General features: G+C 38.4%; 1 protein-coding gene across 1 annotated transcript; it reads left to right on the forward strand.

Annotated features, from left to right (window-relative positions):
- Positions 1-437: 437 nt before the first annotated feature.
- Positions 438-23,422, forward strand: crfb1 (cytokine receptor family member b1). The gene is made up of 10 exons (XM_084421130.1): positions 438-589; positions 885-962; positions 2,621-2,714; positions 8,832-8,952; positions 10,867-11,036; positions 11,146-11,303; positions 15,557-15,725; positions 16,939-17,063; positions 18,809-18,985; positions 20,275-23,422. Exons 3-10 carry the CDS (start codon positions 2,663-2,665, stop codon positions 20,863-20,865), a joined length of 1,563 nt encoding a protein of 520 aa, XP_084277256.1. The 5' UTR covers positions 438-589; positions 885-962; positions 2,621-2,662; the 3' UTR covers positions 20,866-23,422.
- The last annotated feature ends 2,766 nt before the right edge of the window (positions 23,423-26,188 follow it).

Raw genomic sequence — 26,188 nt, forward strand, 5'->3', positions numbered from 1 at the left:
CTATTCTTACTGACTTTAAGAGTGTAGCACACTATACCAATACACTGCTTAAATACTAGTTAATTAGAAAATACATAAAATGCAATTGTTCAAAAATGTTGCAACTCTCAATAAGTCAATGCTGTATTTAAAGATAAATTCTGATTATAAAGAATGTTGTTTATAGTTCTTTTACAAATAAAATGTTTATATTATGTTTTACGAACAAATCTAAATTAACATATTTGAGTCGTTTGTGGCTTGTGCCCACGTGATTTCAGGCAAACTTACAATTAAGGCAGTGGAACAAAACAGAAGCCGCAAAACACTTAAAGTCTGCACACACACACACACACACACACACACACACACGCGCGCGCGCGCGAGTGTCTTTCCCGTGAACCCAGCTGGTTGTGTTTCAGTGAAAATCACGTGACGCGCCGCTGTGTCGCTGTGCCAGGGAAGCGCGTGCGTGTGTCAGTGACGTGTGGAAACAGAATCAGGAACCCCCTTCAACGACGGATCGTCTATTAATAAATGCGCTATTAATCTTCATAACCGCTCGCTCTTACATGATTACCCGAGAGGACAGATCGCCATGGAGTTACAGGTAATGTGAAGAACTTTTAACGTGTTTAGACGAGTGTTGTAAACAAGTGGACCTTGATACATGTATGACACCTGGCGCACTGTAGTTCAGTGTCATACAGGCTTTAATACAGGTAACTTTATCTGTGTTATTAATCTGGTATTTAACATTTGTACTACACGATATCGATTTACATTTTAATGATTTTAAATGACACATCAGTGTACTTCAGAGAATAGCAACATGCTACATGTTCATAAAGCCTAGCCGTGTTTACGTCGAGTTCTCTAAGTGTGTTTTCCTCTTTCCAGAGCAGATCTCAGGTCAGTCGCCAGTGACTTAAGAGTTTACAGGACTGAGACTGGATCAAGACCACTTTTACACACAGATAAAGGTAATTATATTTAACATGAATGGTTTGATTTAGAGATTTAACATGTGTGGTCATCCGGAGAAGCTGAGGAGATGAATCAGGAGATGAAGAGGAGAATGTGTAGTCTATATGAATGAGTTCTGTAATGTTCCAGGTATAATAAAGACAAGGAGGCAGTTTAACAGAGACTTAACTTCACTCTGTTCATAGTGCAATACTGTCTGGCTCCTTGCTTTAGGAAGAAGCCACACACACACACACACACACACACACACACACACACACACACATAATTCTGTCATTACAGGGAGGGACAGTTCGCCCAGAAAATGAAGATCCTGTCATTTACTCGCCCTCAAGCTGTTCAAACCTGTTTGAGTTTCTTTCTTCTGCTGAACACAAAAGAAGAACACAGAAATACTGTGGAAGTCGATCAGCCGTCTGGTTACCGACACTCTTCAAGATCTCCTCTTTAGTGTTCAGCAGAAGAGAGAAACTCACACAGGTGTGGAACAGCTTTGAGGGCGAGTGAATGATGACAGGATCTTGAACTATCCCGCTGGCAGAGAGGAACTGTTGACATATTAGTTTGACATCAGTGTTGTCCAGTTTGTCCTGTTGGACATGATCACACACAGCAACACTGTTAGCCGTTGATCTGAGCCGTGTGTTCAGTGTCCTCCTGAACCTTCCTCAGCGCCGATGACGAGGGTTCATCTTCATCATCATCATCATCTTCATCACCTCTCATTTCAACAGAACAAGTTGTGTAATGTTGTGTTTTATGGGGACTTTCCATAGACACAATGATTTTATCCCATCACACCACACACACACAAGCGCACACACACACACTAACCCAACCCCTGAACCCACCCATCACACACACACACACACACACACACACACTAACCCAACCCCTGAACCCACCCATCACACACACATTTTATATAATTTTTTAGAAATCCCCCAATGCAAAGTCCACGGATCGCCAGCCTGTGTACATGAGCTAGACCACCAAACAACACACACACACACACACACACACACACACACACACACACACACACACACACACACACACACACACACACTCGGATCGCCAGCCTGTGTACATGAGCTAGACCACCAAACACACACACACACACACACACACACACACACACACACACACTCGGATTGCCAGCCTGTCTACATGAGCTAGACCACCAAACACACACACACACACACACACACACACACACAGTCAGCTGGCGTTTGTACACAGGTATATAGTAAACTGGCGTGTCCTGAATCAGTGTGTGTGTGTGTTTCTGCACAGAACTGTTGATTCTCCCGGATTCCCTCATCCAGGTTTCCCTCGCTTCACACAACACACTCAACCACAGCCTCTCACACGCTACAGGAAACACAGAGCCAGTCGGTTTAGTGTGTGTGTGTGTGATGTATATAAATATATCTAATATTTGCATGTATGTAATGTGCACTAGGAAATATTGTGCTTTATTGTCTTACAGTGTGAGCTTTGTGAGATCAGGGCTTGTCATCTGTTGATAACGTCTTCTGAATGTTTATACCGTACACATGTTGTACACGTCTAATATTATCACTGTCTGATCTCAGTGATTAATGCACTGGTGTCTGTCTTCATCACTTGTGTGTGTGTGTGTGTGTTTCAGTGTGAGGTCGCTGCTGTTGGTGAATTATGATTGACAGTCATAATGATGACAGCGTACGTGGGCCATCTCTTCCTTATGTCCCTCCATATGACAGGTACACACACACACACACACACACACACACACACACACACACACACACTGAAGAACGAGTTTGACCCTGGTGTATCCTGGGGGAAAGTGTAGGCCTCATTTCTCTGGGTTCATGTTTTGAATATTTTAGGGCTGGGAATCGATAAAAAAAAAAAAGAACTAATTAATTGCACAATTTGCTGTGATTAATTGCAATTAATTGCATTTCCCCCAAGCTTGTAATCATCAATAATTTAAACTTAGAATCACAGAATTAAATTAAACAACACAGGAAAAAAAAAGGAACAGAAAATAGCCCTATATTAAAATAATATTAAACATCAATATATCAACTAGTGCAAAATGCCTGTGCAAAATCAGTTTTTGTGTGTGTTTTCAGTAATTGTTGGTTTGGTGTGTTTGAGAGCTCATTGTTACAATTACACAGCAAAAGTTCAGTGACATTTTTATTTGTGCATGGTAGAAAGCACACAGTGAACTCTGAGAAAACGCTATGCTTGAGCACACAGTTTGTGAAAAGGCAACTACAAATGATGGCCGTGTAAGAGACTGTGAACGCATTGAATAGGATATGTTTAGTTGGTGAATAGCATAGGCTACTATTACACAGTAGCGATAACGTTAAGCGCACCAGAATACAATATAATATTCAGAAGTAAACAGCATAGCTGACATATAGATTCAGTTTACATCCACAAATGAATAAGCGTGTCGATTCAGGGAGCAGTGTAAAGTGCCCGTGCAAAATCAGTTTTTGTGTGTGTTTTCAGTAATTGTTGGTTTCTTGGTAAAGAAAACACATTTTTACTCAAATTAATCAAAATGGATTTATCACATTTTGGAACCAAACTATAATATTCAGAAGTAAGCAGTGTAGCTGACAGATTGTCAGAATGTTTATTTTTATACCATGGGCTGTTTAAATACTCGATTCTGATTGGCTGGAAGGTGTGCAGTAAAACCGTTTAATGCACAGGTAGTTCCAGTCAGTTTGATTACAGTTCGAAATTAATCCGCTACATTGGTAACCATAGTAACACAGATACACTTGCAAGCGGAGTGAGAGACGCATATGGAAACGTTTAGGTAGGCTAAATGGATGATTTTTGAATATCGTTTAATTTGTATCAGTGTTGCCTGTCATTCATAAATAATTGTAATAAATCCATTAAAGAATCATTAAGTTAGCTATATGCTTAAGCAATGAGGGGACTGTAGCTGCTAGACTTTAAAGAAGAGATCGACGCACACAGGTAACTCGCGCACGCATCTTTCTCTCTCTCTCTCTGTTCCTTCTCCTTCAGTTCTCTGTCTCTCTCTTTTAATAATGAATTTAAATAAATGTGAATTCATTCAAATAAAAGCAATCCGATGGCTCTACTTTATTTAAAGCGGACGGAGTGCAAGAACTGACGAGCCTTAACTTAAGAAATAACCGTCATTTTTACACGTCTGTTAAAAAATTACACTGTAAACATCAGTTACAGCTTTAACATATTTTTAACTTGGCAAATAACCAAGGTATAAGCGGGATAATCCACGGCTAGCCATGCATTAAAGAATTTTAATGCACTTCGTAGAGGCAACCACCCTCCGCTTCGCGTCGGGTGGTTCTTCGCCTCTACGTCGTGCATTAAAATCCTTTAATGCATGGCTAGCCGTGGATTATCCCTTACTTAAACCACAACCTTCTTGGGGCTTCTTTGACCGATACAACTCTCTAATGTCAGATTGTTTATTTTTAAACCAAAACCTTTTAAAAATGATATATTTAACGATATCTTTAGCATTTCTCATCCAAACAACGTCAAACTTGGCCCTGCACTTACTCGTGCCCGTGGCGAGACACCTGTCAAGTTTGAAATCCATCGGACTAACGGTTCGAGAGATATGCGGTTAACAGACAGACAGACAGACAGACAGACAGACGTTCCTGTAATTTATAGATAGATATATTATTCTTTTTCAATAATCAATCAACATAATCAATTTAACAGATTTTTATTTTTATTATTTTTACTAATTATCAAAATAAAATATAGTCCTACAAAGCTATTATTACCAGAGCATGTGATCAGAGCAGGTCATTTTACCATTGTTGCCCAGCATGGCTATACCAGCTCAGAAGGGCTATTGCAAACAGAAGTCTGAGAAATTTCACGTTATTTGAGCGGACTTTGCTTTTCCAGTGCGTGATCGGTACATGATTGGAGCATTTGGGCCGTTAACGACAGAGCAGAACACGCAGCGCAAACACGGAGCGGAACATTGAGCAGAGAGCGCAGCAGCGCGCCGACACACACACACACACAGAATGGAGAGCGCGGCTCACACACGGAGCGGAAAAGACCCGCTCGTGAAACCTGATCGCAGAACACGGATAGGCGTATATTCGGCTTATATTTTCTGCCTTTTTTTCTCTTTCGGCCAAAAACCGAAAATGCCATTCGGCGGCCGAAAATTCGGAGCATCCAGCTTCAAACCAACTGGTATGGTATTTGAATTCAGCTTTGCTAATTGTACACAGCATCTTTGTTTTGTCAGACGCGGCATCAGGCAAATCAGGCAACTTTTTTAATGCAAACATTCCTCCTAAAACTCCATCCTTGTACTTCTCCATCATGACAGGGTGACTTGGTTCGGCACACCGCAACAGGAAGTCATTAAAACGAGGCAAAAAAAAAGTGCTGCGTTAATTGCGTTATCTTTTTTTTAATGTGTTAAACATCTCAAATTAATCTCAAAGATTAACGCGTTAATTCCCCCAGCCCTAGAATATTTAGATCTGGTGATTTTGTTCATACAATCTTTGTTTAGCATTCAAACACAATATGTCGTCCTGTACAGGAGAGGTCCCCAACTCCCAGGCCGCGGACCGATACCGGTCCATGGGACATTTGGTACCGGGCCGCACAGAAAGAATAAATAACTTACCGTATTTTCCGGACTATAAGTCGCTCCGGAGTATAAGTCGCATCAGTCAAAAAATGCACCATGAAGAACAAAAAATATATAGCCTAAGTCACACTGGACTATAAGTCGCATTTATTTAGAAATGCATTTCCCCCCCCCAAAAAAAACAATGTTACGGACGGGACAGTTCTCCGTTACGGACGTGATCGCTCTGAAAGCGGCACTAAAAGATTGCTTTAAAACTTTCACAGAGACCTCAAGCAGAAAGCACAAAGCCTGTCTTTACATTTAATTTTGTTTTGTATTCATTGAATCTTAATTTTAATCAATGTTTCATCAACCAATTGTCTGGATTTAATAAATAAGAAGTAAATATATTAGAAAATAGATAATCACGACATGGAGGCGCTGGCGCGTGAACTGGAGCTGGTCTCATAAATTAACCGAAACTCAGCGTATAAGGGAGCCTACTCGCCTCACAGACCTGAGACATGTATAGAAAGCTTGAAATGTCTACTTTTAAACAGAACAATTCAAAACGAAAGAAAACAGACTGTTCTCTGCTTATGTAATCCGTATGAAATGTGCATTTCTCTCTGGAGCGTTCACCACTGCGAAGATCGCGAGTCAGCATCGTCAACTTCATCTTTGCAGCCGACACTGACACAGAAAACACTTGTTTATTAATAAACAATTAAAATGTCTCCTGCTATATATTACATATTCATAATCATTACTTTTGCTGGTTCGTTGTGACAGCTTTTAGGTGCTTTATTGGCAGCGCCACCCTTACATGTTACATGAACGCATCAGCACCGAAAACATGGAGATTTTTTTCTTTTGGGGGCATTTTGTTTGTGTTCAGGCGTTCTCAGTTATCTTTAGGCGCGATGTTACGAGGTCACTGCTAATGAAGTTGCGAGTAGCCTAAGCCTACACATTGGATTCACGTTTATTATTATATTTAAAAAACAGTTTTTATGCCGGTCGTATCATTTTGTTTTGTTGTATTTATCCGCCACACCTTAAAGGCCAGTCCGTGAAAATATTGTCTGATATTAAACCAGTCTGTGGCGCAAAAAAGGTTTAGCTTTAGACACATTCGCCATCAAATGTCCACACAGGCAGCAAAAATGTACATGCACTCTATGATCTTCTCACATATCACTTAGGCTACTGTTTACCCATTTGGTCGCAAGCTAGTGTTACATCTTTGAAACCTCTGCAATCACTTTACAAACAAACTGTTAAAATTCTGGATAAGAAACCATGTATTTCTCATCATTGTCCAATATTACAAAAATATAGATTACTCAGCTGGGAAAACATGGTCAAATATTCAAATCTATGTCTTTTGTATAAAATGATTCATGGTTTATAATCTCCTCCACTCCACCAGTTTGTTAACATCCGAACAGCTGATCACAGCAGAACCAGAGGTGCAGCGAGGGGAGATTGTGTCATTCCCTTTAGAAAAAGTGTATTTGGCCAAACTGCTTTTCCTGTGCGAGCTGCTACTGAGTGGAACCTCACCCCCATAACCATCAGAAATCTAAACACATATAGAACATTTAAGATCCAGTTAAAGAAATGGTTCATTGATTATCAGAGCTGTCAACATTAACTTACCTAGAGACCTGCTCTCGCTGCCCACTGCTGGCTTCTTGCCTTGTGTGTGTGTGTGTGTGTGTGTGTGTGTGTGTGTCATGTTTTTGTCTGATGTTCGTTTGATTGTTGGTTTGCTGTGTTTCGATTGTATATTTTAGCATAATAGTATTTCTTACTAAATGTACTGTAATTTTAAATTTTTATATTATGCAAATATGTAATTTTACTCCCTTTTAGGGTGACTTTTTACTGGACTGCAGATGAAAAGTAGCCTTTTGGCTAATTCTGGCATATTGACAGAAATGTTTATTAATATGCACTGTCCCTGTAATATAAAAATAAAAATTAAAAATAAGAAAATAAGAAAATAAAAATAAAGCGCAAAACGTGTTGAAGATTAGTGGACAGGCAGCTGAATCATTAAATAAGCTATTTCACAAAGATATAGAAGAAAATGTATAAAAACATTTTGGATCAGTAAAACTAAGAAATAACATAAATAACTCCAGAAAGGCCACACTGCAGACAGGATTTATATTCACATGCAAATCAAATTAAATCGGCTAAATTACCTGTGTGAGCAGGCTCTAAGTACAGCACAACATCGATGCACCGAAAAAATAAACAATTTACTAAATTAAATTAGAACAGAATATATACCTTTATAATAAATAAAAATACAAAACGAAATAAATCAGAATCAAGTCACAAGATGAGCAAATGTGTGCAAAATGCCTAAAGTGCAGGGGAATATATTCAAAACACAAGCCACAAATAGTTAGATTAGATAACCCTGACAGATCAATAAATACAATTAAAATAAAGAAATTATTAAAATAACGATAGTAGCCAGAATTTTCAACTTTGTCTTTTTAACTGCAGAAACAACAATAAATGCTAAACTGGAGTGGCAGTCTTTAGCTAAACATGTTCACAGCATCCAAAAATCAAATTAGAAACGGCTGAAAAGTTTTGAAATCACTTGTACCCTAACGTTACCTGATCGAGAGAACAAATCCAGTCTTTCACTCTGTCTGTGTCCGCTGGAGTCTTTTGTGCGCGCGGATAAAATACATTCTAAAACACTTAACGTGAAAAACGTTTAACGACTTAATCTAGATCTTCATAAATTGTTGTGAAATTGTTTGTTTCATGATTTCAATTTATTAGAATTGATTACTTACATTTAATTGAACCTTTAAAATGGATATAAAAAAATTATAAAAAGAAAAAGAAAAAAGCGAATCCAGAAAAATTTTAAACTGAAAGAAAAAAAATGGAATTTGGAACAAAATAAAACTGATTTCGCAGGGCCCTATCGTAATAACTATTCATATATGTATTTTATTTTATATAATGAGCTAATATTGTGTATGAAACACAAACACTGCAAACATCTGTAAAACAAGATGTGGAAAACCACATGACGAATCTGAAACCTGACCAAACTGACAGGCTGGTGAAAGAAATGAGGAATCGTGACTCTGAAATCTGCTCATTTCTGTCCCTGTTTTGTTTATTGAATTATATGAGCTTTATTTTCTTGGTGACCATGTTTCTGCTTAGTTTGTGATGTGTGTGTGATGTTTTCTTCTAGTGCTCCACACACTCCCTGCTCCTGCCAACCTTACTATAGTGTCCCACAACTTCCGGCACATCTTGCAGTGGAATCCTGGGATAGGTACTCCTCCACGCACCGTCTTCAACTTTAAACTACGGTGAGTCTTCTCAAACCAGTCGAGCAACACAAAGATAAAGCACTTCTGCAACACTTTATCTAAAGCCTTCATGTGTAATGCATTAGAAAAGTATTCATAATGTACGTTATAGTGCATTATATATGTTCAATAATAAATTGTAACAAGTTAAAATGCATTGTAATGTTTGCAGATTCCTATTTCAAATATTCATGCAGCCACACAATCATTACACGGCACATAATTAAGGAATGAAAACTAGTGCTGTCAATCAATTAAAATAATTAATGATTTAACCACACATTTTTCTGTAATTAATCACGATTAATATGAATGTTTTTCTCAATTTTAGCTATTAATTATAGACTTTTAACATTACAGTGTAATTGAAAGCTATAATGTAATAGGCTTTAAAAACAATCTCCTCATAAACCCATTGTAATAAATATCATATTTAGCTTGTGCCTGTAATATATCAGACTCACCGCTGAGGGTTTCCCTGCTGACCCAGTCGGACCGGTTCAGAGTTTTACCTGCACTGCTAATACACAAAAGAGTTATTGTTTTTGACCCATGTAACCTTGTGAACGGTGCTTTAAGATTTCCAGGTAGATCTAACAGGTAAATATAATAATTTATGTGTCTGTGCTGTTAATAAACACTGCACTTCCCTGCATACATTATACATTGAATACAGATTAGCTCCTGTTAAAGCTACTGAAGTTCTTCAGTCAAGAGCAGAGAGCGATGATCTCTGTGTTCTGTTGCTCTTGAACATTAATGACGGACCGCAGCAGGTTTATTAGGCTTCTGTCACTTTAAGATCTGAAGCACATGACGTGGATCTGACACACATGAACTTTTCTCACTACTCTTTACATTTATTTAAAGCTGCCGTCGGCAAGATTTTTTTGGTCATATTCAGTGAACCGACACTATTCTCCGACAGAACAACGTAAATCAGCCGGTTCTTCTGGTCCAGTCAGCGCAGGGCTGTGTGAGATCTGACTGTCAATCACAGTTCGTGCACACGCCACAGATGCATGAGAGTTTAAACAGTCAACACTTTGGCTAAGTCCCCTCACTCTGCCAGACTTGCCGCCTGCAGCTTTAACACTTTTAACTCATTTAATGCGGTGCTTATGAGATTACTCGCCAATAACGGGCATTTCAACATCATTTTGTGTGTTTCTGTCAAGCGTTAAAAAGTGGCGCACTGTCTAAAGCGCCCTACTTGTGTTTCGGGGGTTTGTTTGTTGATGCCAGGAAAAAGCAGATGCTGCATTAATTACATTAAATATTTTTAACACGTTAAACTGAAAAAAAAATTTAGTTGCATTACTTTTTTTGTTATGTTAATTTTGACAGCCCTATATTTCATATTAGAATTATTAAATGTATTTTAATCCTCCTAGTCTTTATTTCTTCATTTTGAAATGTTGACATAAACATATTTTCTGTCCAGTTTATTAGTTGTAGTTTCTGCAGTTGTGCTACACACACATTATATTACACATCACCCCATCAGTCAAATGCACACAGTGTGGCGCTCTACTCTGTAACACACACAACATCTATTCATTCATTCATTTAATTGCAGCCTTTGTGATTTGATCATTGCAGTAAGGCATATCACCGTATTGAACAGGCCTGTATATCAGTATGTTGTGCAGCCTTAGTGGCAACATTAAGAGATCCAGCATTCAGTCATGATTCACTTCCAGGAGCTTTAAGAAGTTCAGTATTCAGCACAAACTCCACAGTCCACTAATGTGCACAGCTCTCACAGACGTTCCTGAAGACAAGCACGTTTCCACTGTAACTTAAACGTAACCGTAAAAGACAACTTTTGTCAGTATCACACAAATCCTAAGAAGTGTTTCCTAGCGCAAACTCACACTTTCTTACATTTAGTCCTATTTTTTATTTTCACAGCTGCAGTCGAAATTCAACAGAGCGTCTGAACATCACAAATACAACAGTAGATGTCTCAGAAACACTGAACAACTTCGACATCTTTTCACTCTGCACTTTCAAAGTTTGGGCATCGCTTGGCAACACATCATCATTGAAAGTTAAAAAAACGATTATACCCTATGAAGACAGTAAGTACCTGGACATCTGGGGGTTGATGTGATGTGGGTCATATTTTCTGTTTCAGTTGTTTCTCAGAGTTGTTAACTTTTAAAATGGCTTTGATTTTGCTTTGTTTAGCGATCATCGGCCCACCCATCATATCCCTGTCTGGCTGTGAAAGCTGTCTGAACATCAGCATCACTCTACCCAATGAAACAACAATTACAGATCAAATGAGTCAGTTTTATAAATCTGTGACCTTCAATATCAGCTGGAAGAAAGCGGGACAGAGTGAGGTGAGTGCTCCTGTGGGAGAAGTGTTTATCTGTGTCTGCTCAGAAGGTCACAGTGGTTGCCAAGTCTTATTTCTCCACCAGCTGATACTAACTTTTGTGAATCCGACAAATCAACGTCCAACTCGATCGCTCGCATTTGTCCATCTCAATGCATTTTATTTCTTTATCCAATTAGTAGATGTGTTAGTTATCTTTTTGTTCAATAAAATTCACTTTGTGTTGATAATGCAGAAATGTCTCTACAACTGTTTCCGTATCTCACAACTCCTTCAGATAGTTCAGCTGACAAACTCCCTTTAACCCTCTGAGGTCTAAGGTGTTTTTGGGGTCCTTGGGGACATTTGTGCTTTTTTCAGTTGCTTATAAACATATTAATGGCAAAGGTGTAATTACACTCTATTTAGCACAAACAGGGCTACCATAATATGTGAGCAACATGTATGTACATGCTTGTATTTTTGAGAGAATAATGTTTATTGCATGGTTATTTATTTTTTTTGTAATCACTTTTTTATTTATTTTCAATTTTGCCAAGATACAATAACAACAATAACTTGTGCAGTTACATTACTTCCAGTAATTGCCTTAAACATAAGCAATATACACCACACATTCCTTAACTACAAAACCCTCCTCCCCCCTCCCTTCCTCCCACCCTCCCACTTCCCTATGGAGCACACAGATTAGACCAGAGTCATGATCAGGATTACAAATTGGACCTAACGAATTACCACAGATGAAAGACACAAAAAGTCATAACAATAGCTTCTTTACATCCTCTGCAGCCTTTTCCCACATCACCAACGTTTTTAGCTTGGCATTATTAATACGGGCTGATGACCACTCCAGGTAGATCACCTCGAGGAGAGCTTGAAGCCAGTGTTTTATTGATAATTGGTGCGGAGGAAGCCACCTCAGAACAACCATTTTTTTCGCTGCAGTCATGCCAGCCAACCAGAGTTTACGCTCTATCTCAGTGATCTTGAACCTGGAGTCGTCATTTAGAAGAAGCAGCGCCGGCTCCAGCGGGAACTTCTTCCGCACCAGAACAGACATCTTATCCACAACTTTGCCCCAAAATCTTTGTACATCTGGACACTCCCATAAAACATGTTATTGCATGGTTATTGAAAAAACTAAAAACTAAAGTTTCTGAAATAAGACCACAAAACACATACTAAATATGTGTCCACAAGACTTCTGAATAATGGATGTCGTCGCCTAGAGTGTTTTCTTCAAAATGATGTGAAAATCATCCTCCCTAATCATTCACATAAAACAATACATTGATTTAAATTTTGCAAAACACTTTCTGTTTGGAAAGGCAATATGCAAGTGGGCGTCAGCGATCCAACACCATCATGCATATTTAGTGGTTCACACCTGAGGAGACAATGGGGCCCGCATACTTAATGAGCCATTCATCCAGGTGTGTCACTGAGCCACAAGAAAGAATGCAAGAGCAATATATATATATATTCACAGTTGGAAACACAGTTGTTGTTGTTTACACAAATTGTGCTTGCAAATTGTATAATATCCAAAAACATTTCTAGTAATTGTGCAGTTAATTGTTCTCATACTGTATTTTCAGAAAGTTTTGGAATATATTCTCTACCCAAATGTGTCACTAATACAATACAAATTATTTAAATAGAAGGCTTATATTGACCTTTTAAGATTTTGTTTACATCTATCCTTATATATATATATATATATATATATATATATATATATATATATATATATTTGCTATTTTATTAAAAAGGTTATACAATTACAACAATTAAAATTGTAACAATATTTCCAGTGTAATCTTTCTTTGTACAAACTAAAGTATACATTTTATCATATTTATTTAAAAAATTAAGGATTCATTAGTTTGAATATAGCCTACATATATGAGCAGAAATTGGCAACATTATAAGCTTATTTGATGTGGCAGTATTTTACAGTAAAAACTTTATAATCTATCCCATTTTTGTAGTCAATTTTTACTCATCTCAGTATAGCAATCGAGTTCGGTAAAAGCTGTTCATTCATTCACACACAGAAACGCGATTCATAAAACAGTCTTTTGCGTGTACAGACACATGCGATTAGAACAAAGCAAATATAGAACTGACCTCTTCCTCAGCCGGATACGTTGCTCCTCGAAATGAAACTTTCAGCACTTCTGAGGTAAATTTTCCAGGATTATTATCAAGATAGTATTATTCCTCACAGCGTCGTAAAGTACATGACTCTGTTAACTCGCGGTGTGTGTTATCCAGCTGATGTGGGCGTTTCACAGGTTTGCCTGGATCACCTCAGATTATTTGCGTTTGAATAGCGCGCGCTCTCCGTGGGCGGGGTCACATTAAAACATAATGAGCTGAGATGAGAACGACTGACATCTCTCTCTTTTCATACATATTACATAAACTGAGAATATTTGTTTTTTATAAAAATTACTTCATTTAAAAGAAGAGAATTCAAGCTTCAAGCCTGTGTGTCTGTATGCCTGTTTGACTGAGTATTCGCTGAGTTATTGTTCATTTTCGGATGCGTTTCAGAATGGAATTCACTGACAGAGAGAAAGCAGAACTCACATCATGTTTATTTTTCTTTATTTGGCGAAAAGCACAACACTTTGTTTTTATTGTGAGTACCGTATTTTCCGCACTATAAGGCGCACCGGATTATAAGGCGCACCTTCAATGAATGGCCTATTTTAGAACTGTTTTCATATATAGGGCGCACCGGATTATAAGGCGCATAGAATAGAAGATACTGCAGTCAAACGTTTGACTGGGTTTGCGTTATGCAGTGGTCACCAACCTTTTCAAGCCTAAGATCACATCCAAAGTCCAAATGTAAACCAAGATACCTTGTTTATACTCGACGCGTCCGCATGAGCGCGAAGTTAATAAAAAAAAAATATCCGTCTGCTCAGGCAGATTCGGCTTAACAGCGCGCGTGCCTCTGAATCCGAAGATGCATGACTTTGAGCCGAATCTGCCCGAGCAGACGGATATTAGTAGTACATCTCATCACACCGGCACCCAGTTTGCGCGTCTAAATCAGTTATATGGTCTGGTGTTCAGTCTAAAACAAAACAGTTGCGTCAAGTATAAATGCCTCGTCTGTTTGGGGAGTTGCGCGCGCAGTCAGCGGAGGCTCGCGCTCCGGTGTCAGGCGAAAGTATAAACAAGGTTTAAGTCAGCGGTTGTTTAACAGACGTTAACATAAGGCGCCAGATCCATATATAAGGCGCTCCGGATTATAAGGCGCACTGTCGTTTTTTGAAAAAAATAAAGGCTTTTAAGTGCGCCTTATAGTGCGGAAAATACGGTATACACAAAAAAAATACACACTTAACAGGATCGATTGATGTATAACACAAGTATGTAAGATCAAAATCAACAGAGTATTTAGAGTCTCCTTTGCACTGATAAGGAAAAAAGCGAGCAGATCACGCCGGCGTGATTGCCGACCTCAGAGGGTTAAACTACATAATTTCTGTGTATGGTGTGTTACGGTCGCCTCCTAATCACTGTGTCTGATCCAGCATTGATTTATTTACACACTCATTTACTGTTTTACATGTTTTGTGAGATTCACCCAATTATGAGTCACTCTAATAAAGATTACTCTTACTTAAACTGTTGAATTAATAAATTTGGTAAATTATTTTGTAATATCTTAAAATCTAGATTTATTTGTAATAACTTAATCACTGTTGATTAGGGATGCACCGATATGAACATTTTGACTGGTACCGATAATTATTTATATTTGAAAGCCGATAACCGATATTTTGGTCGATAAATCTAAATCCAAATTTTTATATAATTTTTGAGAGCCTGATTGCAAAACCAAAAGTCTCACCATTAAAAGCCACGTCCCAAACACACAATTATAGTGATGTTCTCATTACGATTTTATGTAGCCGATATGACAGACTTGTCTTTTTTTAAAGTGATGCCAATCATATTTCAAGCAATTCAAACCCATCCATGGTGAACAGTGCACATCTGAAGGAGATAATCCATTATTTATCTGCTTTAATATACTGGACACATTTTCTTATCGGGCCGATAATGATAACATCAAAACTGAACATATGTCGGCCGATCCTGATATGATTGCAGATGTCTCGTGCATCTCTACTGTTGATGCTTACGCGCTTGTTGACTGTGTTTAAAGCTACACTTGTAAAGTCACATCAGCTGAGTTCCCACGTCTTGTACTGGTGTTTTTTTCAAACGTAGGCCAAGCACATCTCTACATCAAGGACATCCCCGCGTCAGCATGTCCTGCCGAACCTTCAGCCGGAACATCAGTACTGTGTACGAGTTCTTCCCGAAGTCACCTCCAACCACAACACTCGAGCTTCTGCGTGGCAGTGTGAATACCCCAGTAAAGTGGAGCCCAGAGGCGGTAAGAAAACACCTTTTAACAGCAGCACTATATATATATATATATATATATATATATATAACAGTAGTCATCCTCTCAATGACATTATATAGCAGCATTTTCTGATCGGTATATCTGTGAAAGAGGGTTTCCTCACAGCGTCAGCTACTGACGTAATGTTGAGTGAACCCGAACTCCATAGGGAACTATAGGCTTAGTGAAAGGTCTCAATTGACTTGCTTTTTTTTTTTTAAAGATCTACTATTGAGTTCTTACTAGTAAAAGGTTTAATTTGAGGGCTCGCTAATTAAGAGTTGTAACAATTCAGACATTTCCGATGTCTAGAAAGAGCATGTAGATGTGTGTTATTCAGTTTTAACTAGATCTCTGTAATTTAGAACTAGTAATAATTGACTTTTGACCATCCAGAATGACTTTTCTGATATCATATTAATGTTATAGATAATCTCTCAAAGTGTTCTCTGTAGGGATCATCTCTACTCTAGTAAGAAGAAAACAAGAACTAGTAATAATTCATTTATAAGTGAAATTGAGTCGTCAGTATAATTACAGATATCATCAAATTGATTTATTATTTGTAAAAATTTAATTAAAGAGATCTACAATAATCCACTGTTGTGATTCCATGACTTTCCAGAAGAAAGCATCATATTCCAAGAGTGATTTATTACAGCAGAAGATAAATCATGTGAAGAGAGAAAAGGTGTATTATCAGTTCTGCTCTGCATATGATGCGTTTTAATAGTAAAAATTCAAGTTGCAAAGCTCTATAATGAGAACTCCCAGTGGGAAGTTACATGAAGATATTTAGTAAATTTCCTACCGTAAATATATAAAACATGTATTTGTGTGAGTGAATGCTGCACAATCGCCAACATAAATGCTCAACTTTAAAGGAGATTTTCTCAATGTTTAGATGTTTTTGCATCTTCAGGTTCCAGATGTTCAGTAGTTGTATCTCGACCAAATATTGTCCTATCCTAACAAACCACACATCACTGGAAAGCTTATTTATTCAGCTTTCATGTGATGTATTAATCTCAATTTCATAAAAATTGACCCATGTGGTTTTGTGGTCCGGGGTCACATGGTTCTATGGGCTGCCGTGGACTCTTGTCCAGAGGAACGATCTGTCCTAAATGCAGTAGAGCTGCAGTATTCATGTTTTCTTCTATAACGACTGAAAGTGATAGTGATGTTTGTCTCTCTGCAGGGCTGTATTTAATGAGCTGGACACTGGGAGTGTCAGTGCCGGCTGTAGCTGTGCTTCTGCTAGTGCTGAGTCTGGTTTACACTGGGTTTCTCTGTAAACTGAAGACCCCTCCTCCTAAATCACTGGTAAGAGCCTGTCCGCACTCACATACAGCATGTGCTATTCTGCATCAGGAATCTCTTGTACATTTACATCATTAGTTTCTCTCACCTGGTAGCACTTCTGATTTAAGAAATGGTTATGATTGGAATGAGTTCATTTCGTCTATAAAGCAGCTCTGCAGAAAACTGTGATGTCATCGTCCAGCTCAGTTCAGTCAAGTCAATAATATTACTATTGAACTGCTGGATAAAATATTATTAGGAATGCTCTGATATGAAAGTTCTGGCCGATAAGGGTAATTCTCTATATTTGACAGCCGATAACTCTAATTCCAAATTTTTAAATAATTTTTAGAGCTTGTTTAAAAAAATAAAGTCTCTCCATTAAAAGCCATTCAGCTCTTCGTCGTGAATCAGACATATGCAGGACAGTAGCCTATAGTGAACCTGTGTGAGATTTAAAATAATGGTTTTACTCCTATGGCCAACTTTCTCAAAAAAATTTAATAAAATTATATTGCCTTACAAATAAATAAAAAAGTCATTGGACAACATCACATGCACATAAAGAATCAAAATGCATGTGTCGTGAATAAATGAAATGGTTTACCCTTCGCACGGACAATGGTACAATTATTTTAATAAACAATATTGATTCTAGATGCGCTCTTCCCGTAACAACAGCTAAAAGCCATGCAGAGAATTTACAACGTTCTTTTACAGTAGTGTTTTCATTTTTATGTAGTCTATATGTGACCCTGGACCACGTCACCAGTCTCGAGTCGCACGGGTTTATCTGTGGCAATAGCCAACAATACACTGTATGGGTCAAAATTATCCAGTTTTCTTTCATGCCAATAATCATTAGGATATTAAGTAAAGATCATGTTCCATGAAGATATTTTGTAAATTTCCTACCGTAAATATATAAAACATGTATTTGTGTGAGTGAACGCAACACAATCGCCAACATAAATGAACAACTTTAATTTTCTCAATGTTTAGATGTTTTTGCATCTTCAGATTCCAGATGTTCAATAGTTGTATCTCAGCCAAATATTGTCCTATCCTAACAAACCACACATCACTGGAAAGATTATTTATTCATCTTTCAGATGATGTATACATCTCAATTTCAAATAATTGACCCATGTGACTGATTTTGTGGTCCAGGGTCACACATATGACTTAACTATATGACTTTTCCTTTTCAAAGTGATTCCAAATATATATCAAGCAATTCAAAACCATAATGTTGAACAGAGCGCATCTGACATAATCCATTATTTATTGGCTTTATTATATCTGGTTAATAACAGTAACATCAAAAATGAACATATGTCGGCCGATACCGATATATCGTGCGTCCCTAAATAATAATAATATTATTATTATTATTATTATTATTAATGTGAATAATGAAGCTTCTAATCAGAAGTTGGGAGCTGCAGTCTCAAGCACACTCTTTGCTGTTGGTGAATGTTGGAGCTGTGGTTAAACTGAGGTGTTGAGCTGTGTTGGTAACAAGGGAACTTGAGACTATAGTCTGCTAATGATGTGTTTGGGGAACACACCCCAGGCTGGAGGAAGCCCATTACCTGTTCCTCGAAGATTGCTCAGATGTGACACACGGTGTCTCGCTGATCTCAACACTCCAGTGTCTCTCTTGTGAAAGAAACCTTCGACTAGTAGAGCTGAATCTCATGTGTCCTCCTGCCACTTATAATGGTTGTTCATCTCTTTCTCTCTGTTGTTTTTTCCTCATTTAGACTAACATGGTTCAAGCCCACTATCTGATTCCTGAAGAGACGTCATGTGAGATCGTGTCATCAATCGAGGCTCAGTTAAACAGTGCATCTAAAAACTATCCCAGCAAAGCCAACAACCCACTGAATGTGGAGGAGGATTCAGGCATCAGCCGACAAGAGGAAAACTATGCCAACCAGGTCTGGGTTTCTATTTTCATGGGTTGTGAAATTTGTGCCTTCAGTATTCTGTGAGATTTCCATCAGCCTGTGTCCGTAATGCAGATGATCTGATCAGTTCATCACAGTAAACAGCTCGAGTCCTTCATTAGCTGGAGCCGTGCAGTGCTGGAGAGAGCATGATCATTCACTTGAGGACAAGTAGAAGTACTGAATAATAATATGACTCAAGTAGGAGTAAATAAGTAGTTTGTAATGTAGTAACTTGAGTAGTTATTCAGCAAAGTACTTTAGTATTATTATTATTATTATTATTATTATTACCCCAAATGAGACGATGTTAGCAATATGGAGAACTAAACACTCTTGTGTAATTTCTCTATCATTCACACTGGAAGCCGGAGGGACGTGACGTGTGTGTTCAAGTCAGCAGATATGAGCAGATTCTGTATACATCATGATGATCAGTATTAGAGCTAAATCTGGTTTACACGAACTTCCCCAGCAAAGTGAGGAAACATAATAAAAGATTCACGGCACATTTGGCCAGTGATGTGACCGCGTTACACCGCCACTGTTGAGTTATACCCGCGTTTTGCAGGTGTTCATTTCTAACCCTGATCACTACAGCTGAACAACATGCAGATAGAGGCCGTCTGACTAGAGAAACATGGAGACATGAACACGACTGCGATGATCTGTGTTTATCGGTGTTCTTCAAGCCATGAGAATGGCTTTCATAAGAATGCTGTATATTATAATGCATCGTTAATCGAGATCGCCTGTATCACAGTACAGGATTGTATTATATATGTTGTGTCTCGCTCTGTGATGAGAAGCAACATGGACCACAGAAGCAAGTTGTTTCAGACACGACTGATGTTTATATATACAGTATATATAGTGATTTTGGAGCAAAACAGGATATTAATCTCATAAATTGTGTGCTTGACGTTATGCTAAGCAAACATACTGATTCCTGTTGCCAAGAATGATTGTTTTGTTCCTCATTTTGAAAAGCAAGTCCACGTGTAAGAAGGGAAAAGGCAAAGAAGGGCAAGCGAGAAAGAAATGAGGGATTAAAACAGTATGAATAGAAAAGTGCCAGTAAAATATAAGTTAACATGCTAAATAAAATGCTTTCTTTCTTTCTCCTGAACATGCGCGGGAGACCACTGTTGCTATAGTAACGAACTACACTTTTACATGCACCTGACTGACAGATGAACCATGTGATCTTATTTCACTGTTGTTGTTGCTGCCACCATGGAACATGTTTATTGAACGCTCACGCACTGTTGTTCTCACAGGCCGACACAGATGATGAGGAAGACTACGAGGAAGAGCACAAAAGCTGCTACATGGGGTGTGTAATTGATGACAGTGGCTTGGAAACCCCTAAAAGCAAAGAGAAGGCTGTAGTTTCAACTCTGCACGGGAGATCACAGCACTTTTCTGGAGAGGCAAGGGAAGAAGTCCATCATGATGACCCCGAGTGTGTGCATACACTCAGATCAGAAGTGTGTGAAGACAGAAGCAGACATAAACAAACTCATTCAGAAGCAAAGGGGAATGAAGACGGCTCAGGGAACATCAACTTGTTTTCAGTCACTCTGAGGGCTGTGGAGTCACCGGATGAAGAGGATGAGGTGTGTGAACCTCTGCTACTGGAGTCAGTGCTGGGATTATCTACATCTGACGACTCTGTGCTGGAGGAACACACTGAGGAAGAGGAAGAAGAGGAAGAGCTCCTGCTGGAAGCCACGCCGACAGACATGAGAGCCGGTGTGGAAGAGGACTCGCCGTCAGGATATATGGCGACCCACACTGGAAACATAAATGAACTACAGAGGTCCTCGTCAGAAGAGACGGATTGTGACACGGACTATATAACACGGTGAAGACTTGCAGAATTTAAAGCAACACTAAGGAAACATTTGTACCTTAAGGCGAGACACGGCAGGCAAAAACATCGGTGTTTTTTTTTTTTTTTTTTTACTGGTCAATTTTGAGATTTTTGAGTATTTGTCTTCAATATCATGTCTTCTTTCAGACTTGTGGTGAAAAAAAGTCCGAAATACACATTTAGGTCTTTATTTTACTCCACTTTGTCTGTTTGCATCTGTAGAAGTTGGCGTTCTTGATCAACATGCGGCTCCGCGATCTCTGTCTGCTCCCTGTCATCACACACACCGCTGGGAAGCTCTCTCTCTCCTGTACAATGCTGTCGGATCCAAATATGGTCATTTCCTTTTTATCAGCAACCAGTCGTGAAAGTAAAAGGGCTGAATGCGCAATCTCATTGGCTGATGATAAATCTTTAAAGCCCGTTTTCTCAAAATGACTTTTCTCTCATTCTCTAAGCCCGAAATCTCCACTTCAGCAGCACCGATATACACCAAACTCTCCAGTCTTGTACCTAGTTATATTATGAAGACATTTACAGAGGGATTTGTAAATATATTATTCCTAGCCTGATTTATATAACATGTTATTCCAAAAAACATGGCGAAAATCTTTTTTTTAAGGCTATTGACAGTATTTTCTGATTTACAGGATAACAAAAGTAGATATCCATAAATCCCTCTGTATTTTTTTCCCCATCTAATATGTGAACACAATGAAAAAAATATTTTGAACCTGGCTTTATCCAATACTCAGATTTCGTTTTTTTTTAAAATATATGCAAATTAGCGCATATTTAATTAGATATTGCCTAATTTGCATATATAAACATTAAATTACAGAAAACTTGTAATACATTTTTTTTTCTCATCTTAATGTAGGTAATCAACTGGGAAAGTTTCATGGTGATACCTGCTAGTTAAACATTTACCCTATTCACCTGTAGTGTCTCGCCTTAAAATAATGTTTCCAAAATCGTATCAGTGGTTCATCAAGTCGTAACAGGGTGAACGGCACTTCTGGATCCGCTTTGCAGCACTATATCTGCTATAACCACACTACGCAAGTTTACCAGATCGGGTCGCGTTTCTGTAGTTCCAATGAGACATAAGAAACTACAAATTTGACTTGCTTTACGGCAAGCGTTACAATAGTCATTATTTAGTTTTCCTTCGTTTCTGATGTCGCAATACATCATACTTTCATGAAATCATGCAACATACTCTACCTTGCCTGTGGACATCGTTCATTCCAAAGCCGGTGCTGGATAAACAGCGAGCGTGTGTGTGTGACGGTAGCCTGCGGGCGGAGAGATGATTTACGACAGCGGTAATGGACAGTTCCGCTTCGAACCTGTAGGGGGACCGAAGAGGAAAAGCTCCTTAGTGTTGCTTTAATGAACTTATCATAGAATGAAGCATATTCTTATTACCGTTGCATAATTTAGTGAAGGTGTGCTTAAATCGTGGAAACTATCAGAATTAAATGAAGAGACAGATGCAACAACATGGTGATAAACTGCAAGTCAATGAGCAAGAAATGGAAGAGCTTAGGGTTTTATTTTGTGAAGGGATGTTGTGTATTTATAGTTCTGGTCCTCGAAACTGATTGGCCACTATAATGGTGAAAATACCGCATTGTTCCGAATATAAGATGACCCCCTTTTTTTTCAAGATGTAGGGCTACCTTTTGGAAAAAAGGCTTTTTGAAGACCAAATTTTTATAAAGAATATGCTTTTATTAGAAAATATTTTTCATATTGCATATTTTTGTATTGGAAGTATGGTAAAGACTGGTGAAATGTGCTAATTTTTTAACATTTAAAAATACACACTTTTTGGCATACCGTAAACATAGCCTGTAGCCCGTCTGAAGTATATAACAATTAGGCTATCCATCTCATAGTGAAAACCATGTAGCCTACCAACATTTCATCAACAGTAGAGGTGAAATCTTACTGTAGTTTTAAGTCTTTTTGCGCTCGCGATCTTCTAACATCACACTCTGACACACACCGTATCGCTTGGTTTAACACGTGTTTGGCGCCACCTATTGTTGCGGGCGTAGTACTGACATGTGACTCTAAGAACAAACAGCGTCTTATATTCAGAACGATACGGTACTACTGTTGTTGTGTCAGAATGTGGTTTTACAGGTAAGAATGTGGTGTTTAATATAAAATCTGTGGTTTATATATAAAAATAGAGCCTATTTGAAAATGTGGTTCACCTTTTGTGAAGTTTGTGAGGTCTCTGCAGTGGTTAAACTTGAGATAACATGAGATACTGTCAATCTCTGATCTCATGAAGCCAGTATTTGACCAGAGTCAAAATGATTAGCTTTGGAACAATGTAAAGTTTTATAATTTTATATTTTATTTAATTTAACTGACGGACTATTGCACTGCTTTTGTTGCCTACTTTTTGACTTAATTGTTGGCTTTTATATTTCTTGTTGTACAAATGTCTTATACTTCTATAAGTGCAATTTTTTTACATTTAATATTACTGTTCAATAAAACATTTTGTATAAATGCTTGGTGTTGAGGAACAGTCTGTGTGTCAGTTTGGGGGGGTTTTCAGTGACTTCAATGCAGGTCACATTGCTACACACTAGGAGGAAGCGAGAGGCTGCCTTTATGAGGGAGTTAGTTCAGGGCTTCCCAACCTTTATTTAGCACTTTTTACAATACAGATCATTTCAAAGCAGCTTTACAGTGATGACACGAAAATAATACAACAAAGTTTGTTTCTATAAGAAAATAGCATCATAGTCTAGCTTTAGTCAGCTTTACATTTCTGTTGTAAAAAAGTTATTAATTTAGTTAATTTATATATATAGCCGCTCTGGAGAAAACATCGTCATCGTCCAGCTCAGTTCTCATATGATAATGTCAATGCAGGCAGATCAATGTCCCCATCTAAGCAACCAAAACTCCATCAGTGGCAGAACGGAGTAAAAAACCTTGTGAGAACCCAGGCTCAGTCGCTCAGTTCTCCTCTGGCCAATGAGTGAACAGTATATGATTATGATGCAGGCAGCATTATAGATCAGAAGTCAGATTGGTTTGGAACAATCAGAATATGATCCAGTTCCATCTGGTTGAAGATCGGAGTCACGCCGGTATGGAGACGAGTTAGTTGAGGATCAGTGCCGATGGCTGTCGTGTCGATGAGGCCTTCACAGGGGAGAGTCTTGTTGACACAACCTCTGCTTGACACTTCAGGGATGCGTTGTGGTCGTGTCTAGGTGCAGGTCCTCCATCTGGTCTGGATACGGCCCGGAATCGGCTGATAACAGTACACCACTAATGTTAGACTAATATTAGCATAGATGCCATTCTTCTTATGATGTAACGAGTACATCAGGTGTTATAGGATCTGTTCCCGGTTCAAGTTTTGATTTTGATATTCTAGGTCAGGGTTCACCAATCTCAGTCCTGGAGGGCCGCTGTCCCCATAGACATGTATAGAAAGGCTAGATAGCCTTACCGGCGCTGAGAGCCAATGGGACCCGACGACGTCACACGGCGGCCATCTTAGGACAGGACTGCTCGTCCAGTTATAACATTAAAGTCTATTGTGCATGTAGTGCTGAAATAACTATATTTTGCTCAATTTTCAACCGATTTTCAAACGGCTTGGTGTGTCATAAACGTCAGGGATGCGGCTATTTAACTGCATACTTGTGAAAAATTATAGCCACGGAGTTTATTAAGAAAATAGTATATTAAGTAGACTAGACAGGTAAAGTACTAGGTATACCCATACACACACACAGTAATGATGTCAATATTTATAAGGTACATGAAACATGAAATAGTGCAATTTAGTTTATTACTAATATTTACATTATTAAATACATGTGTAAATTTATGTATAATATAAATCTGTCTCAAGTTGCCATTCTGTAAAATAAAGAGAAAAGAGATGGGTCTTTGTTTTTTGTTTTTTTACTTAGGTCCAAAGGCACACAATTAGAAAAAACTTTAAGACACAATTGGACACAAAACTCTTTCCATCAATACAATATAATCAATACAGCTCCCTCCCTCTCCTCCTCTCTCTTAAATGGTCTGAACTTACATAGCGCTTTTCTACACCGTCTTGGTGCCCAAAGCGCTTTACAAAGCCCCACATTCACCCATTCACGCACACACTCATACAGTACACCACTCATTCACATGCAAACATCAAAGAAGAGTAGCAAACTAAACAGACCACCAGTTGAAAACCCATCCTTTAAGTGCACAAATAGTTTGCGCTACTGCCCTTTGAAAAGGACAGTTTTTGTGAGCTTCTGTCTCACACTGTCTTTCTGCAAGCTAAGCGTTGACATTTTCGCAATGTGGTGCAGCCTTAGCTTGAAGAAGAGGGACACAACCAGAGTCAAGAGTGTATGGTGGTGTCAGTGCATCACCAACAGAACATTCTCTTTTTTTTTTAAAGACCTCTTTGTACGGTAGAGGGGTGTGCCATCTCCCATCCTCAAAGCGAGCAAGTAAGCCCTGGCTCTTGACAAGAACTCCCTGGTGCTTGTCCAGTTCCGAGAACCAAGTGGGGCTTTGAACCCTCTGGCTCTGGGATTGTGGCTGTTCAAGATATCGAACAGCCTGTCCGTTATCTATAAACAAATATCTTAAGTGACTGGAAGCACTGAAATCATCACCTTAACTGAGTTTAAAGTATCATAGTATACATCTAAGTCTGAATAATTTGATATTTAAACCTGAGATGAGGGGTGTTCCTGGGCTAATTATGAGTTGCGGTAAGTACAAAAAGCTCATACTGTACATATGTGCTTGCATATTGCTAGACTTGAGGATACTTTTTTGATACTGATACACCATTTATGTATTCTGTCCACATTAACAACCAAAATAGTAGATCTACAAGTGTTGTGTTGTCATGTTTTTGTGAAATCTTAAAATCTGGAATCTGTCACCTGTAATAAATGCCATAAATTCCAACAGGATTAAAGCAATTAATCACTCAAATGTTCATAAGAACAGTAGAATATTTGGAAATGACTTTGGATTGTGATGCAGATCTCTTGCTTTATTACCTCGATAAATTCTGCTGTAGCCTCACAATCTTGGAACACTGCATATTCCTTCAGATCCCGCAAGGTGCGGAGGGCCACTGCCACGGAATTACTGAGGGCCTGAGCAGCCAGGGAGACCTTGATTGAGATAAAATACACAAATGAGGAGAAAATTAGCACTACAAGATCCAAACATCAGCACCAGGATAAAAACACAAAGCAAATCATCATAAAAACATACCTTAATCTTCTGATTACCAAAGTAAACATGTTTAT

This window comes from Rutilus rutilus, assembly GCF_951802725.1.
Source record: "Rutilus rutilus genome assembly, chromosome: 10".
Taxonomy (NCBI): Eukaryota; Metazoa; Chordata; class Actinopteri; order Cypriniformes; family Leuciscidae; genus Rutilus; species Rutilus rutilus.